Source organism: Oncorhynchus kisutch, linkage group LG26 (assembly GCF_002021735.2).
Source record: "Oncorhynchus kisutch isolate 150728-3 linkage group LG26, Okis_V2, whole genome shotgun sequence".
NCBI lineage: Eukaryota > Metazoa > Chordata > Actinopteri > Salmoniformes > Salmonidae > Oncorhynchus > Oncorhynchus kisutch.
In genome coordinates this window covers 43,053,682-43,073,129 of record NC_034199.2, presented here as the reverse complement: position 1 = coordinate 43,073,129, position 19,448 = coordinate 43,053,682, and the positions used below count along the sequence as shown (strand labels likewise).

Here is a 19,448-nt window from a genome sequence, read left to right as displayed (position 1 = left end):
GTGGCTAGTGATACATTACATCAAGATGGCAAGATGCAGTAGATGGTATAGAATACAGTATATACATATGAGATGAGCAATGTAGGGCATCTAAACATTATATCAAGTGGCATTGTTTAAAGTGGCTAGTGATACATTTATTACATCAATTGTTCCCTAATTAAAGTAGCTGGAGTTGAGTCAGTGTGTTGGCAGCAGCACCTCAATGTTAGTGATGGCTGTTTAACAGTCTGATGGCCTTGAGATAGAAGCTGTTTTTCAGTCTATCGGTCCCTGCTTGGATGCACCTGTACTGACCTCGCCTTCGGGATGATAGCGGGGTGAACAGGCAGTGGCTCGGGTGGTTGTTGTCCTTGATTATCTTTTTGGCCATCCTGTGACATCGGGTGGTGTAGGTGTCCTGGAGGGCAGGTAGTTTGCCCCCGGTGATGCGTTGTGCAGACCTCACTACCCTCTGGAAAGCCTTACGGTTATGGGCGGAGCTGTTGCCGTACAAGGCGGTGATACAGCCCGACAGGATGCTCTGGATTGTGCATCTGTAAAAGTGTTTTTAGTGACAAGCTGAATTTCTTCAGCCTCTTGAGGTTGAAGAGGCGCTGCTGCACCTTCTTCACCACGCTGTCTGTGTGGTTGGACCATTTCAGTTTGTCCGTGATGTGTATGCCGAGGAACTTAAAACTTTCTAACCTCTCCACTACTATCCCTTCGATGTGGATAGGGGGGTGTTCCCCCTGCTGTTTCTTGAAGTCCACGATCACCTCCTTTGTATTGTTGACGTTGGGTGTGAGATTATTTTCCTGACACCACACTCAGAGGACCCTCACCTCCTCCCTGTAGGCCGTCTCGTCGTTGTTGGTAATCAAACCTACCACTGTAGTGTCGTCTGTAAACTTGATGATTGAGTTTGAGGCGTGCATGGCCACGCAGTCGTGGGTGAACAAGGAGTACAGGAGAGGGCTGAGAACGCACCCTTGTGGGGCCCGTCAGGAAGTCCAGGACCCAGTTGCACAGGGCGGGGTTGAGACCCAGGGTCACAAGCTCGATGACGAGTTTGGAAGGTACTATGGTGTTAAATGCTGAGCTGTAGTCGATGAACAGCATTCTCACATAGTTATTCCTCTTGTCCAGATGGGTTAGGGCAGTGTGCAGTGTGATGGTGATTGCGTCGTCTGTGGACCTATTGGGGCGGTGAGCAAATTGGAGTGAGTCTAGGGTATCAGGTAGGGTGGAGGTGATATGGTCCTTGACTAGTGTCTCAAAGCACTTCATGATGACGGAAGTGAGTGCTACGGGGCGGTCGTCATTTAGCTCAGTTACCTAAGCCTTCCTGGGAACAGGAACAATGTTGGCCCTCTTGAAGCATGTGGGGACAGCAGACTGGGATAAGGATTGATTGAATATGTCCGTAAACACACCAGCCAGCTAGTCTGTGCATGCTCTAAGGACGCGGCTGGGGATGCCGTCTGGGCCTGCAGCCTTGCGAGGGTTGACACATTTAAATGTTTTGCTCACGTCGGCTGCAGTGAAGGAGAGCCCGCAGGTTTTGGTAGCGGGCCATGTCAGTGGCACTGTATTGTCCTCAAAGCGAGCAACACAGTTGTTTAGTCTGTCTGGGAGCAAGACATCCTGGTCCGCGATGGGGCTGGTTTTCCTTTTATAGTCCGTGATTGACTGTAGACCCTTGATGACCCTTGACCCAAATTATTCTATATGTGTTATTTCATAGTTTTAATGTCTTCATTATTATTCTACTATGTAGAAAATAGTAAAAATAAAGAAATACCCTTGTCCAAACTTTGAGTGGCACTGTATATATACACATATTCAGCAACTCTCCTACAAAATTATGGTGAAAAAGTAATTTATTTTAGGTGAATTATGGTAATATTTGAGTAACAGGCTCACAACTACTGTTTTCACTACGTCTTTATTAAAAAACACATGTTTCTGGTCTGCCTTCAATCTGGTGACAGATTAGGTAAATACATTATTTCAAAGGCTCAGCCTACAGTCCATCAGGAATATATTCTTAATGTATTTGGGATAATGTTCCAGCAAGGCAGGGCTCATTGCCATTTCTTCTAACAGCTTTGACTATTCAACCCTTACCTTTCCCCACACCTAGGGACATGAATGGATTCCAGGATTCTATCAACTGTGGTCACATATCACAAAGGATATAAGATGACTTATTTGTATTTGCTTAACCCTGTGTCCCTGTGTGGTGAAACTGGCCACAAAGATTTGTCCGAGAGCAAACATCCATTATAAATCCATTTAGCAGAGGTTCCAGTGGTGGGGTGGAATAGCATTGGAAGAAGACCTTGCTAAATCACACACACACCCCTCCCTCCCTCCCCACCCCTCCCTCACTCCCCGTCCCTCACCCCCTCCCCCTCCCTCCCTCCCTCCCCATCCCTCCCTCCCTCCCCGTTCCTCCCTTCCCATCCCTCCCTCACTCCCGTCCCTCACTCCCGTCCCTCACCCCCTCCCCCCCCCCCCCCTCCCTCCCTCCATCCCTCCCTCCCCTCCTCCCCATCCCTCCCTCCCCTCCTCCCCATCCCTCCCTCCCCATCCCTCCCTCCCCCTCCCTCCCCATCCCTCCCTCCCTCCCTCCCCATCCCTCCCTCCCCATCCCTCCCCCCATCCCTCCCTCCCCATCCCTCCCTCCCCATCCCTCCCCCCATCCCTCCCTCCCCCTCCCTCCCTCCCTCCCCCTCCCTCCCCATCCCTCCCTCCCCCTCCCTCCCCATCCCTCCCTCCCCCCCTCCCCATCCCTCCCTCCCCCTCCCTCCCTCCCTCCCCATCCCTCCCTCCCTCCCCATCCCTCCCTCCCCCCTGATTGCACCTTCATATGTTTTATTATTAGATACATTATCAAATTGCATGTCATTTCTCTGCCTTTCTTCTAAGCATACAGTCAAGCTGAGACTTACACACGCTGCGGAGTGAACAAAGCAGAGAATTCAGATAGGGAAGAGGACTTCTTCTGTCAAAAAGTCATTGTCTGCCAGATACAAAGACAATTACAACCATCATAATTATCCATTTAGTACTGCCGAGTGTTGCTTCATATTCTGTATCTGCTGCTTTTGTCTTTCATTCAGTATAATCTCAAATTATACGTGACTCAAGGTTACATTTGTGAAAACAAGAGTCAAATGGTGAACACCAAGATTGATATTTCTCTGTGCGACAGAGACATATGAAGCTTAAAGGGAATGCACAGTCATCCTATTTCCCAGATAAATAGTCTTAGAGTGACAAAAAACGTCACCCATAATATTGTTTCCCGATAAAAATTCATCCGAATTTGAGAAAATGAAACCTCTCTCTCATCTTTGACTATCAGTGAGGCTGTATGCTGTTTGATTTGAGAGCAGTATGAAATATGATCCATAATGGAAATAAAGGCAAATCTTTATCTTTACTTTGGCACCGTGGCACAATGCGATACGTAGCCATGTTAGCTGAACACCTGCAAGCTAGCTACAGTGGTGTGTATTCATGGATGCCAAGGATGCCAGGCTCCCCTAAAAAATTGGGAAAATAAACAAACAAAATTATTTATCTTTCATCTCTCTGTGTTTCATAATTCTCCTTCAATTTGCAAAAGGCTGAATGCATCTCACAGGAGAAAGCATCCGAGTGAGTGAAACAACGTCCCTCTTGTCTCTCTACGTGTCTATCGCCATCTATCTGATGCTGTCTGGTCCAACGAGTTTGACATTGTTGCCGCCCGTAGCATTGAAGGCAAGGGAAGCCAGCGAGCATCTGGCCTCCCTTGACAAAAAAAGTATGCAGAATTAGCCAATCAGCATTGAGCTAAACTGAGTGAGCTCAGCTGTCATCTGTCCTGGCGCACCAAAAAAAAGTGTCAAGGGAAGCCCGTTTGGATTTGAATTCAAATCCCATTGAGAGCATACGTCATTGACAGAAAAACTTGAATTGTTGCATCTCGTTGTGTTGTTGTCCTCCGGTGGCTAGCCAGCTAACTAAAATTCACTCTTTCCTAAATTAGCCACGGGTGGAGATAGGGCTTTGGATTTGTGGTTTTACTTAATTCTCTGTACTGGTCAATGATTATAACAGATATTCTGATCCAACCAATAATTATTACATTGTTGTGCCCCTGGCCTGAGAGGATGGAGGTTCAATATGTAGCTAGATGTAGAAGGCTAATATTAACTAGCTGACGTTGCCCATGAATGGAAGTTAGGCTAGCAAGCAAACAGTTTAGCCAGGTAGCCTAGGACAACCAAAAATAAAAGTGTGTACTGTATGGCAGAGTGATAGACCGTTTCATCAACATGAAAGAGAGGAGGATGGTATTGGTGTTTTTCTACAAGAAGGGTGAGTCAACATTTTTTTCTACTTGCGCACACACACACACACACGCACATACACACACACACACACACACACACACGCACACGCGCACACACACACACACAAATCAGAACCATGGACAGCCACATATTTAGCTTACGTTGATTGGACTAAATTGTTTTGGGTATCTTTTAGTTGTCACTGTATTAGACTAAGTAGAGGTGATTTGATGATGTTGAAGTGAAAATGGTGCTGGAATAGTGGAGGCAGATCCTGTTTTCTTTGTGACTTGAGGTAACTCTCTGTGGTTCTAAATCAATAGTTGTTTAGTGGTCTGAAAATGTTGGAAACATTAACTTACTTGACCATGTTGTAGGTCATGTAACTGTTTGTTACATGCAAAATGCTTTGTGGACTCCACCGGACAGAGGTTGTTATCTGGTTTTGTGATGAAACACAGGTGTGGTTGAATTTATTCTGTCACTGTGTCTTCTTATTGTGTCAGCCTTAGGCCTATATATCACGGTGGAAAGGCATTTGGATTAAGAGGATGTAGGGCAAACAACGCAATTATCACAACACAGGTTGTAATATGGCATTTTATTCTTTTTAAGGGGGGGCTTGGCTACCCTAGTGATTTTACCCACGCACCGCTACTGGCTAGATAGAAGTTTGTTTTGCTCTGCAGCATTCTCGGCATGGATGATGGTGAGCCAACCCCTATTCGGAGGGAGACCTGTGATTCAGGGCAAAGAAGGATTCCCATTGGTGTATGCACATTTATGAACTGGTGACGTGACTCGTTCGAACCAATAGGCTGCTCCCCCTGAACTCGTTCTTTTGATCGAGGCGTTTTCACACACTGGGTTTTATAGATGAGCCAACAGTTGTCATTTTTCCAGACGTTATTGATTGTACTTTCACCTGGCATCCTCCACACATGACCCAATTTGATGAATAACGTGCGTTTGACTGTGCCTGACCTTTAATAAAACCCTGTTGCATTAGGTCCCTACTGACTGACTTCATTAGCTGCTGTGGTGTTGAGGCAATTAATTAGATCAATGTTTAAACAAAAGTAAGGAAAGGACACACAATTAATGAACAATATATTCACTATTTCAATTCCCTTTAGTGCAGTACCTTTGCAGAAGAGGAAAATCTTTTAGCCAGTTTGTGAGGTCTATTTCTTAGCCAGTCCTTCAGTGGTGTGCTGCTGGGAGCTTCTTCCCTTCCTCTGCTATATTTTATTCATGAGGACATCTCCACAAAGGACAGGAAATGTTGTTGGTTAGAAATGTCATGAATAGTGAGGTTGTGGCTGTCTCCGGTTACCCCGGTGAAACAAATCACACAAATTAAAAATAAATTAGCAAATAAAATCAGTGTGGTGACATACGGCCTCCAGAGAGAACAACACTAGTCAATATCACAACGAAGCCAAATAATTGAAGAGAAAACTGTGAGTCAAGGACAATGGGTGGTCTTGTTGTGTGCACTGCAGTAGTCGAGCAGGAAGGAAAATCGCTTACTATCATCGGTTTCAACCACCTGTCAACACCAAAAAAATGATAATGTCACGTGGGGTGTAAAATAGAGAGGGCCACATTCATCACCACAGCAGGTGACGGATGTTCCAACGACATAGCCTGATCGAGACATCAATTCTCTAGGACAGCCCAACTAAAAACCTCTTTAAAAAAAAGTTTTTGCAAAATTTGACATTTCAAAACATTATTCAATGAAAAGGACAATTCCCTATACAAAAATTCAAAGGCACCTCAAAGACATGTAATTATAGCCAGCCAGTACACAAACTGAGTCTATGGAATTATAACCAGCCAGTACACAAACTGAGTCTATGGAATTACAACCAGCCAGTACACAAACTGAGTCTATGGAATTATAACCAGCCAGTACACAAACTGAGTCTATGGAATTATAACCAGCCAGTACACAAACTGAGAGTATATGGTTCTATTCTCATTGATTTAAGGAGAACTTTGAGAGATTCTCAAGAGGTATGGAGAGAGACATAACTGTAATGTAAAGCGTTTTCCTTACATCTTGAACGCTAGCTCTGGAGGTCACGCATGACACTCTCTGTATCTTTAAGACAGGGTGTTATTCCCCACCTTGGCTGCTCTGAGCCACCGTCCAGGCAGGATGCACGCAGCAAGAAGCTGATTAACTCACCGGGGGAATTATCAGTCACAATTTTGCATTTGCCTCATATAATGACTTGTACAGTATAATGAGATATTGATGGTTTGTTTTAAGGTAACTTTAATACGCTGAAATTGTACTTTTATATTCATATGAGAGGGGTAAACCTTCATGTTTTATATGCTGACATTAATAGCTAGACATTTAATAACATATATATTTTTTATGACCTTTTCATTTGGCATGAACACAACCAGTCGTGATAGTAGGCTACCTGCGCATGTTCGTCCACTCCAGAAAAGTGCACTAGTGCCATTTGATGAATGGAAAGAGACATCCGTTACACAACAAACACAAAAAAGTTTCATGACATTCAGCGATTGTAATGACACTTGTAGCCTAAATGAATTGAATGCATCTTGCTGACACAAATATATTTTGGGGGGGTAGAAAGAAACGTTGGGACACGTGAAAAGAGGCGGGACTATCCCGGGATGACAAGTACAGCCACATGGGGAAAAACAAGATTAAGTCATGACAGAGGTAGGGGTGTTCGTTTAATTTAGGGGTTAGTTAAATTAGCATTATTTAAAGACCCCCCCTACCCTCCCCCCAAGTTTTCCCTTCTTGGATTTAGGGGGACTCACGTCTCATTCAGGGGTCTGAGACCACCCTTGGGACCCTGTAATTTGCACTCTGTACTAAAACTTTGGTTGGTGAACGTAGCCTATGTTCAGTGAGGAGTAATCAAATCAAATCAAAATCAAATCAAATTTATTTATATAGCCCTTCGTACATCAGCTGATATCTCAAAGTGCTGTACAGAAACCCAGCCTAAAACCCCAAACAGCAAGCAATGCAGGTGTAGAAGCACGGTAATCAGGTGTGGACTGACAGATGTTCATCAGTTCGCTTACTCAATGCTTCAGATATTTCATCCTATCAACAAAATATATATATAATCTCATCTAATCTTACTTCGCATGACTACTCAGTTTTTCTACTACTGGATCAAATGAAATGTAATTATAAAGCCCATTTTACGTCAGCAGATGTCACAAAGTGCTTATACAGAAACCCAGCCTAAAACCCCAAAGAGCAAGCAACGCTAATGTGGAAGTACGGTGGCTAGGAAAAACTCTATAGAAAGGCAGGAACCTAAGAAGAAACCTAGAGCGGAACCAGGCTTTGAGGGGTTGCCAGACCTTCTTCTGGCTGTGCCGAGTGGAGAATATAAGAGTACATGTTCTTACTGGCGCACAATATGAACATAGTTTTTGTAAAAACCCCTGGAGTGAAATGATTCACATGCATGCCATAATTCATACCGCAGTTTAAATAAAGGATGTCTGCCTCCTGTTTCCATCATTCATAGACTGAGCCATTCTTGTTGTTTTTTCATGCAGGGGTCAGAATGGATTTCTCCTGCAATGGGAACAAATGGATTTGACACTGTCCACTCAGTGGAACCAATATAATCCATGATGTATTGCTTCTATTTTAATTACATGAATAAGAAAAACGCCTTTAACCATTTTGCTTTAATTCAGCCGACAGATTAGCACATTTAAACATTTGTCGTTTCTACTGTCTGATTTTATGTTAAAACAGCGGAAGGCATATGTTCGATGTGCAGACAGGTGGCATAGATAAAAGCCTCTGAAAATGATCTTCAATGCTGTAATGTTTAATCTGATACGTTTTAACCACTGGCTTAGTCTGGAAATGTTTTGGTGTCTAATATGCTATGCGTGTGATAACTGCGTCATGACCTTTACGATTAATCAATCTCTCGTGTCTGAGCTGTTGAATTGCAACTCCACTTTGTCTCTGTAACGTTTTGTCTGTTTGATTGCCTTACGGAGGGAATAACTCCACTGTTTTGTATTCAACCATATTCCCAGTCACGTTGCCATGGTTAAATGCGATGGTTTGCGCTTTTAGATTAGCGCGAATGCTTCCATCTATCCACGGTTTCTGGTTTGGGTAGGTTTTAATAGTCACAGTGGGTTCAATCAATCTTTAAAAGGTACAGCACCTTTCCCACTCAGCCCTTTTCTTAATAGTTTGAAATATTGAAATTAAGCCGTGCTTATTTAAGCAGTGAATTCTACTAGGTTCACTGAATATTTGACATTTAGTTCTACGTGAAATAACTCAGTCATTTGTCATTCGCTTGGCCCATTTGTTTCCCGCCTAAGGCAAGAAAAGAGAAAGTGCAGACTTGCTAGTCTTACCAACTGACAGACAAATAAAACAAACAACATTTTCTTTGCATAAATAAATAACTGAAAGCAGGTTCCCGCAGGGGTATATCATTTGGGTTGGGTTGGCCGTAGGGGTTGGCTACGAACTCCTTAATAGCCCTATATCTCTCCTCACCTCTCCACCTGATAGCTGATGTGTGGTCAACGCTCTGGCACAAAAATGGTCACCGTGCATCACCCAGGTGGGTGCTACATGTTGGTGGTGGGTGAGGTGAGTTTCCCCCTACTATGTAAAGCGCTTTGAGTACCTCAGTTGGTAGAAAAGTGCTATATAAATCCAATCAATTATTATTATTACATTAACACATGCAAAACCACAAATAACTGAACTGATTTGTAGTGCCACTCAACCACAGCCGTTTGGTGGCGCCTTAATTGGGGTGGCAGGGTTTCCTAGTGGTTAGAGCGTTGGACTAGTAACCGGAAGGTTGCAAGTTCAAACCCCCGAGCTGCCCCTGAACAGGCAGTTAACCCACTGTTCCTAGGCCGTCATTGAAAATAAGAATTAGTTCTTAACTGACTTGCCTAGTTAAATAAAGGTTTAAAAAAATATTTACAAAAATTGGGGAGGACGGGTGAATAGCAATGGCTGGAACGGATAAATGGAATGGGATCACAGTTTCCATGTGTTTGATACCATTCCATATCCAGCTATTATGAGCCATCCTCCGCTCACCAGCCTCTTGTGCTCAACATACTAATAGTTCCATGGTTTGCAGTACACAGTGCATCTGCCAAGCTTAATCTCAGCCCTTTGATATGCTAACGTTACTAGCTAAACATTTCATTTAACAGTATTTTTTAAATTATTCACTTTTAATTTGGCATGAACACAATCAGTCATGATGTTTTCATCTTCTTGTCAAACAAATCACTTCAAAGAAACTAGGCTACCTGTGGATGTTCGTCTACTCTAAGAATTACACCTCCGCTAAGATGATCCTCGACACGGGCGCCTGCTCAACCCCCTCCTGTACTCCCTGTTCACCCATTACTGAGTGGCCACACACGTCTCCAACTCAATCATAAAGGTTGCAGTCGATACAACAGAGGTAGGCCTGATTACCAACAGCGACGAGACAGCCTATAGGGAGGATGAGAGGGCCCTGGTGAGAGTGGTGCCAGGAAAATAACCTCTCCTTCAACAAAACGAAGGAGCTGATGAGCGAGCAGCGAGCAGAGTGAGCATGCCCCCATCCAGTTGAGACGGTGAAAAGATTCAAGATCCTCGACGCAATGACAACCTGAAATGGTCGATCCACAAAAAACAGAGGTGCACTTGCTGTACTCACTTCATACAGTATGTACAGTTGAAGTCGGAAGTTTACATACGCCTTAGCCAAATACATTTAAACTCAGTTTTTCACAATTCCTGACATTTAATCCTAGTAAAAATTCCCTGGCGTTAGAACAGTTAGGATCACCACTTTATTTTAAGAATGGGAAATGTCAGAATAATAGTAGAGAGAATAATTTATTTCGGCTTTTATTTCTTTCATCACATTCCCAGTGGGTCAGAAGTTTACATATACAAGCTCCAATACTTTGACTTTGTTGTCCTTAAACCACTTTGGAAGTATGCTTGTGGTCATTGTCCATTTGGAAGACCCATTTCCGACCAAGTTTTAACTTCCTGACTGATGTCTTGAGATGTTGCTGCAATATATCCCCATCATTTTTCCTCCCTAATGATGCCATCTATTTTGTGAAGTGCACCAGACCCTCCTTCAGCAAAGCACCCCCACAACATTTACGATTTGGATGGTGTTCTTCGGCTTGCAAGCCTCTCCCTTTTTTCTCCAAACATAACGATGGTCATTATGGCCAAACAGTTAAATTTTTGTTTCATCAGACCAGAGGACATTTCTCCAAAAAGTACGATCTTTGTCCCCATGTGCAGTTGCAAACCGTGGTCTGGCTTTTTTATGGCGGTTTTGTAGCAGTGGCTTCATCCTTGCTGAGCAGCCTTTCAGGTTATGTCGATATAGGACTCGTTTTACTGTGGATAGAGATACTTTTGTACCCGTTTCCTCCAGCATCTTCACAAGGTCCTTTGCTGTAGTTTTGGGATTGATTTGCACTTTTCGCACCAAAGTTCGTTCATCTATAGGCGACAGAACGCGTCTCCTTCCTGAGCAGTATGGCGGCTGCATGGTCCCATAGTGTTTATACTTGCATACTATTATTTGTACAGATGAATGTGGTACCTTCAGGCATTTGGAAATTGCTCACAAGGATGAACCAGACTTGTGGAGGTCTACATTTGTTTTTGCTGAGCTCTTGGCTGATTTCTTTAGATTTTCCCATGATGTCAAGCAAAGAGGCTCTGAGTATGAAGGTAGGCCTTGAAATACATCCACAGGTACACCTCCAATTGACTAAAATGATGTCAACTTAGTGTATGTAAACTTCTAACCCACTGGAATTGTGATACAGTGAATTATAAGTGAAATAATCTGTCTGTAAACAATTGTTGGAAAAATTACTTGCCATGCACAAAGTAGATGTCCTATCCGACTTGCCAAAACTATAGTTTGTTAACAAGAAATTTGTGGAGTGGTTGAAAAACCTAAGTGTATGTAAACTTACGACTTCAACTGTACATACTCTATACTAGTCAAGGCTCATCCTACTGTAGTAGAACTACTGCTGTGCATACCTTTTGTATCCATAATGTCTACACACACACAGCTATTCTGAGAAGAGCTGGATATTTAAGCATTACATATTTAGCTAGCTTGACTGAATGAATGGAAGCAGAATCACAGTTGGATTGAATGAACATCTGTTTTGGACTGCTCAAGGCCGTGCTACCAGAGTCCCTCCTCTAACCCCCCACACACTGAAGATAAATGAAGGTCAGGCTGAGGGTAATGTGAATGACTGCCCTCTTGTCCAAGTTCTGTCAGGAGTTCCTATGCACTGTGTCAAAGAGTGACATTTCCTGCTGGTGGAGTTCTAGCAACGAGGAGGTACTGAGGGAAAAATCGTTGCTATCAGGAGCTCAGCTTCCAGCTGAAAAAAGATTTTTCAGTCCTTGGTTGAATTAGCTTTTCACCTCTCCGGTATCTCATCTAGTCAGTGGAGCAGACACTGTTGGGCTGGATAGATGCCACTGGAATCAAGATGAATATCTTTACGTACCCCTATACGGGTTGGAAAATGGCAGATTTGGACAATGATAAGCACCTACATTGGAACACGGTGGCTGTACAGTAATATGCTATACATGACGTCAGAGCTCTGGCTCTGCGCTTCACAGCTCTGCATGGGTTTTGACTGACAGCCGTTGTGAACTTGAACACCACGCGAGACAGGAAGTTGCCCTTATCCCTCTCGCTAATTGGGCAACTTTTGCAAATGTTTTAATGTCCGAGTGAGGGAAATGCTGTAACTTACGAGAATTCTATGTATAAGATGAGATGTTGAGGGTTATAATAAATACTGCTTTGATGTCATCAAATGTGCACATAAAACTCATGTAATACACAGTGACAAAGTTTATAATCACGGTGTTTGATGTAGAGTTACAAAATGACATGGCGTCATAGCCTGGGTTGTCCTGAACAAAATGAGCCTGTTTGTTGTATTGTGAAGAACGTTTGCCGTGGCATCTGAATGCACTCCAGTCTGCGTAGTAAAATTACCATCTGCTTCTCTGAATTGCCTTGTGAAAGCCTAACACTGTAAGATCCTATTTTGTCATTTAGTTAGTCATGTTGGCAATACAAGCTTTCAAATTATGCCCACCTGACCCATATTTTCCGATTTATAATGGACCGTTTTGGATTGCGTAAACAACAACAGTAATTGTGTAAAGACGGGGATGCAGGGCTATGTTCCAAACAAAACAACTACTGTACATGTGTGCTTGTTCAAGTTCCTCAACGCCATAGCTAGGAGAGCTAAAAATATATAGTTGAATATAGTTGAAGACTCTTCTTTGAGTCATGAAAGTGCATTGAAATGACTTAGGAACTGTGCCCACTTTGGAGAGGTGTGTGCCCACTTTGCAGAGGTTTGTAGCCACTTTGGAGAGGTGTGTGCCCACTTTGCAGAGGTTTGTAGCCACTTGGAAACCCCAGTTAGACCCTCACTCAAACCTTTGTCGTTTTTTTGTCTTATGTTGCACCAACCCCAAATTTTCCAAGAATATTATATTAATGTTAATGAATGCATCAAGACTATTTTCAGATTTCATTATCAACAAATGCGGCAAAAAAGTAGAGTAAATGTCAAATGCACATCAAATCAACAGTGTCATGTTTGGATTCAGTCTTGTGTCAGGTCAACTGTTTTGTCCAAACCTTTAATCTCATCATTTTCCCATAATCTCCAAACTGTTAATGGCTACCATGGTTATGCATATGCTTTCCATATTTCTTCTGTAAGACACATTTGAATTTAGCCCTAATTCCCACAAGGGTAAGGGGTTCCATGCAAGTTCCATGTCGGTCCAGGCTTTTGTGATCTATTTTCACTCAAAGCCCTGTAGTCACCAGCTTCTCCCTTCTATTCACAGCAACTGGAATAGCTGGTTTTCACGTGAGTTTGATGTACATTACTACACTGTGGTCCTATTCGTGGATGGAAAAGAATGTTGAAGTATATGACAATCCTACATTGGTTTGTGAGCTCGTATGCAAACTAAATGGATTTCACCATCACAGCAGAAACCATCAATGCTAGTGTTATTACAGATAGCAGTTAATTATTTGAGCAGTTTATTATTAAAAAAAAAATCTAAACTACTTAAAGAACAACGAGAATCTCAGGGGACATCTGGCAGACATGCAATCACTACTGTAAGCTCTGAAAGCAGGATCGATATCTCTTTGTGGTTGGACCTTGAGCTAATTGAAAATCTTTGAGCCTATAATGAATATGAAATGTCAGAGAGCCAAAAGATATGAAACTGACATTTACTCTACACCCTGGGAACAATCCTCCATTTGAGAGTATGAGCAATTCAAACCTAGAAAAAAATGACTATTTCAGTTAGGTTGTTCAACAATTTGTGTAGCAGTGTAGACCACCCAATTTGTGTAGCAGTGTAGACCACCCAATTTGTGTAGCAGTGTAGACCACCCAATTTGTGTAGCAGTGTAGACCACCCAATTTGTGTAGCAGTGTAGACCACCCAATTTGTGTAGCAGTGTAGACCACCCAATTTGTGTAGCAGTGTAGACCACCCAATTTGTGTAGCAGTGTAGACCACCCAATTTGTGTAGCAGTGTAGACCACCCAATTTGTGTAGCAGTGTAGACCACCCAATTTGTGTAGCAGTGCAGACCACCCAATTTGTGTAGCAGTGTAGACCACCCAATTTGTGTAGCAGTGTAGACCACCCAATTTGTGTAGCAGTGTAGACCACCCAATTTGTGTAGCAGTGTAGACCACCCAATTTGTGTAGCAGTGTAGACCACCCAATTTGTGTAGCAGTGTAGACCACCCAATTTGTGTAGCAGTGCAGACCACCCAATTTGTGTAGCAGTGTAGACCACCCAATTTGTGTAGCAGTGTAGACCACCCAATTTGTGTAGCAGTGTAGACCACCCAATTTGTGTAGCAGTGTAGACCACCCAATTTGTGTAGCAGTGTAGACCACCCAATTTGTGTAGCAGTGTCGACCACCCAATTTGTGTAGCAGTGTAGACCACCCAATTTGTGTAGCAGTGTAGACCACCCAATTTGTGTAGCAGTGTCGACCACCCAATTTTCAAATAGAAGAACATAAAAACACACCATGACGAAAGGTTTCTGCAATAGACTTAGACAAATCTTATAATGAAGTAGTTCAGTGACAAGTACTTCTGGTGACTGATGTAGCCTACAGTAGGGAGCCTGTGAAGTGGCCGAGCTCTGTATCAGGACATCAGACAGTAAAACACATACCATCAGCTTAGTCCAAGTAACAAGGTTCTTCATTTTTACCATTGAATATTCATCTGACGCACGTTACGCTGCTCCACCAACATCTCAGTGCGCTGTACTTTACATTGGACCTCTGCTCTTCTGACATGAAACAACTATCCAGAGAGCTGTGGCCCCGTTTCAACTGCTAGTTTCTGACAGTGGCATTCTTGACATGCGTCTCTAAAGTGCAGCTCACAGCTAGCCTGCTCTGCTTTAGATCACTCCAGCAGTCCTGACATGAAGGCTCCAAACCGAATAAGGTATTCTAATAAATAAATAACGTCCATGTTATATTCATGTTTGTAATCTCCCCGAGCTGAACAAGCTGCTGTTGAACTGCTTTTCACAAAGCTCTGCGTTCCTCATAGTGCGTAGCTACCACACTGCAAGTGCTCATTCAATACAGCACGAGCCCACCAGCCAATAAATAATGGCGTTTTCATCCAGAATAAATTGTCAAAGGTAAAAAGAAGGATTCAAACAGTAAAAAGCACCTTATCACAGCGCCCAAGTTCTGCCCGTGGAACTAAATGCAGACAAATGACAACACTGAACAACAATTCAAGACAAAATGCATTTTTTATACGAAGCAAAGTCAGAACAGTCCAAATCACAGTCAGAGACAAAGGGAGGGAGGGAGGGACGGCTATTACCGATGTACTGGTTCCACTCTGGGTCCAGATCACAGTCAGAGACAAAGGGAGGGAGGGCTCTTACCGATGTACTGGTTCCACTCTGGGTCCAGATCACAGTCAGAGACAAAGGGAGGGAGGGAGGGAGGGCTCTTACCGATGTACTGGTTCCACTCTGGGTCCAGATCACAGTCAGAGACAAAGGGAGGGAGGGAGGGCTCTTACCGATGTACTGGTTCCACTCTGGGTCCAGATCAGCCTGGTTGGCGAGGCAGCCCTTCATGACGTTCAGACAATAGTTGTTGCAGGGCTTCACGGAGGGCATGGCTTGGCAGTATGGGCAGTACATCATCTTGGTCAGTGCTCGGATACACGCTGGGGTGCTGCTCACCTAGTGGGTAGATGTGAGAACAAAGGCCAGCTATACATCGGATACAATTTACAAGGCTGTTCAACACATGCAAATTAATCCAGTAAACGGTATGATTCAGTGTTTCATGTATATAAAGAAATGAACTGGCTTAAAAAGCATCTAGCTCCACTGTCCTCCATCTAGCTCCACATACAGCTCTTACATCTAGCTCCACTGTCCTCCATCTAGCTCCACTGTCCTCCATCTAGCTCCACTGTCCTCCATCTAGCTCCACTGTCCTCCATCTAGCCCCACTGTACTCCATCTAGCTCCACTGTACTCCATCTAGCTCCACTGTACTCCATCTAGCTCCACTGTCCTCCATCTAGCTCCACTGTACTCCATCTAGCTCCACTGTCCTCCATCTAGCTCCACTGTCCTCCATCTAGCTCCACATACAGCTCTTACATCTAACTTCGCTGTCCTCCATCTAGCTCTACATACAGCTCATACATCTAGCTCCGCTGTACTCCATCTAGCTCCACTGTCCTCCATCTAGCTCCACTGTCCTCCATCTAGCTCCACATACGGCTTTTACATCTAGCTCCACTGTACTCCATCTAGCTCTACATACAGCTCTTACATCTAGCTCCACTGTCCTCCACCTAGCTCCACTGTCCTCCACCTAACTCCACTGTCCTCCACCTAGCGCCACTGTCCTCCATCTAGCTCCACTGTCCTCCACCTAGCTCCACTGTCCTCCACCTAGCTCCACTGTCCTCCACCTAGCTCCACTGTCCTCCACCTAGCTCCACTGTCTTCCACCTATCTCCACTGTCCTCCATCTAGCTCCACTGTCTGCCCTCTAGCTCCATATACAGCTCTTCCATCTAGCTCCACTGTCCTCCACCTAGCTCCGCTGTCCTCCACCTAGCTCCACTGTCCTCCACCTAGCTCCACTGTCCTCCACCTAGCTCCACTGTCCTCCACCTAGCTCCACTGTCCTCCACCTAGCACCACTGTCCTGCATCTAGCTCCACTGTCCTCCACCTAGCACCACTGTCCTGCATCTAGCTCCACTGTCCTCCACCTAGCACCACTGTCCTGCATCTAGCTCCACTGTCCTCCACCTAGCACCACTGTCCTGCATCTAGCCCCATATACAGCTCTTACATCTAGCTCCACTGTCCGCCCTCTAGCTCCATATCTAGCTCCACTGTCCTCCATCTAGCTCCACTGTCCGACCTCTAGCTCCATATCTAGCTCCACTGTCCTCCATCTAGCTCCACTGTGCGCCCTCTAGCTCCATATCTAGCTCCACTGTCCTCCATCTAGCTCCACTGTCCTGCATCTAGCTCCACTGTCCTCCACCTAGCTCCACTGTCCTCCACCTAGCTCCACTGTCCTCCACCTAGCTCCACCTAGCACCACTGTCCTCCACCTAGCACCACTGTCCTCCACCTAGCACCACTGTCCTCCACCTAGCACCACTGTCCTGCATCTAGCTCCACTGTCCTCCACCTAGCTCCACTGTCCTCCACCTAGCTCCACTGTCCTCCACCTAGCTCCACTGTCCGCCCTCTAGCTCCATATCTAGCTCCACTGTCCTCCATCTAGCTCCACTGTCCTCCATCTAGCTCCACTGTCCTCCATCTAGCTCCACTGTCCGCCCTCTAGCTCCATATCTAGCTCCACTGTCCTCCATCTAGCTCCACTGTCCTCCATCTAGCTCCACTGTCCGCCCTCTAGCTCCATATCTAGCTCCACTGTCCTCCATCTAGCTCCACTGTCCGCCCTCTAGCTCCATATCTAGCTCCACTGTCCTCCATCTAGCTCCACTGTCCTCCATCTAGCTCCACTGTCCTCCATCTAGCTCCACTGTCCGCCCTCTAGCTCCATATCTAGCTCCACTGTCCTCCATCTAGCTCCACTGTCCTCCATCTAGCTCCACTGTCCTCCATCTAGCTCCACTGTCCGCCCTCTAGCTCCATATCTAGCTCCACTGTCCTCCATCTAGCTCCACTGTCCTCCATCTAGCTCCACTGTCCTCCACCTAGCTCCACTGTCCTCCATCTAGCTCCACTGTCCTCCATCTAGCTCCACTGTCCTCCATCTAGCTCCACTGTCCGCCCTCTAGTTCCACTGTCCTCCATCTAGCTCCATATCTAGCTCCACTGTCCTCCATCTAGCTCCACTGTCCGCCCTCTAGCTCCATATCTAGCTCCACTGTCCTCCATCTAGCTCCACTGTCCGCCCTCTAGCTCCATATCTAGCTCCACTGTCCTCCATCTAGCTCCACTGTCCTCCATCTAGCTCCACTGTCCTCCATCTAGCTCCACTGTCCGCCCTCTAGTTCCACTGTCCTCCATCTAGCTCCATATCTAGCTCCACTGTCCTCCATCTAGCTCCACTGTCCGCCCTCTAGCTCCATATCTAGCTCCACTGTCCTCCATCTAGCTCCACTGTCCGCCCTCTAGCTCCATATCTAGCTCCACTGTCCTCCATCTAGCTCCACTGTCCGCCCTCTAGTTCCACTGTCCTCCATCTAGCTCCATATCTAGCTCCACTGTCCTCCATCTAGCTCCACTGTCCGCCCTCTAGCTCCATATCTAGCTCCACTGTCCTCCATCTAGCTCCACTGTCCTCCATCTAGCTCCACTGTCCGCCCTCTAGTTCCACTGTCCTCCATCTAGCTCCACTGTCCTCCATCTAGTTCCACTGTCCGCCCTCTAGCTCCATATCTAGCTCCACTGTCCTCCATCTAGCTCCACTGTCCGCCCTCTAGCTCCATATCTAGCTCCACTGTCCTCCATCTAGCTCCACTGTCCTCCATCTAGCTCCATATCTAGCTCCACTGTCCTCCATCTAGCTCCACTGTCCTCCATCTAGCTCCACTGTCCTCCATCTAGCTCCACTGTCCTCCATCTAGCTCCACTGTCCTCCATCTAGCTCCACTGTCCGCCCTCTAGCTCCATATCTAGCTCCACTGTCCTCCATCTAGCTCCACTGTCCTCCATCTAGTTCCATAGAGCCCTTACATCTATGTTGCTGAACAGAAGCTCAGCAACAATACAGGAACAGAAATATTTTAGTCAATAATGCAAATATCCACACCCTTTTGTTTAAAGTCAGACTCCCAGGTAATGGCTAATGGCTTCATCTCTTTTTCAAACACAGACAGGTTCTTAAATCGTTTCTTAACCTTATTACTGCAGCTCAGCCCTCTATGAAATAGCTATTCCCTGACCATCATTTCTGTCAGTGCTTCAGTTTGCTTTCGTTTGTGTGTATGTTTCTACATGTTTTATGCATTTTATTAAGTGTCTGAGATTCTTGTTACTCTGGCAAAAAATCGATAACATAAAAACATTCCCATTTCATGAGAGTATTTTCCAATTAATCTCAACATCTTTAAAATAAAAATAAAAGTCTTAGTCTTTGTTCTGAATTTAAAAAATAAATTCTGAAAGAAGTACAATTTTACACAGGGCTCAAACTACTTTGTGTATTTCAGAACAAATCCAACAAAGGTAGAGGGAGGAGTAGGGATGTACCAGTGGGGAGAAAGGGAGTTGTCAGGTACTGGTCTGAACTTTCCAAAGTACCCAGACACTGCACGCATGAGGTGAGAGAAGAGCCGCAGCTTGGCTGGATGTCAGTGTTTTGAGTGGCTTCTGAGCTGTCTTCATGTTTGATATGATTGGACCCCTGCTTCTCCCAACCCACCAGTGAGGATTGCTGAGGAGAAGAGGAGGTGGAGGCATCATCAGCCGCCTCCACAGAGTC

General features: G+C 45.0%; 1 protein-coding gene across 1 annotated transcript in view; it reads right to left on the bottom strand.

Annotated features, from left to right (window-relative positions):
- LOC109871093 (glypican-6) overlaps positions 1 to 19,448 on the bottom strand; it is a 164,075-nt gene that overhangs the window by 75,066 nt on the left and 69,561 nt on the right. The window contains exon 4 of the mRNA XM_020461923.2: positions 15,536 to 15,701. Coding sequence (XP_020317512.2) covers positions 15,536 to 15,701 — 166 coding nt within the window. The remainder of the gene's footprint in view (positions 1 to 15,535; positions 15,702 to 19,448) is intronic.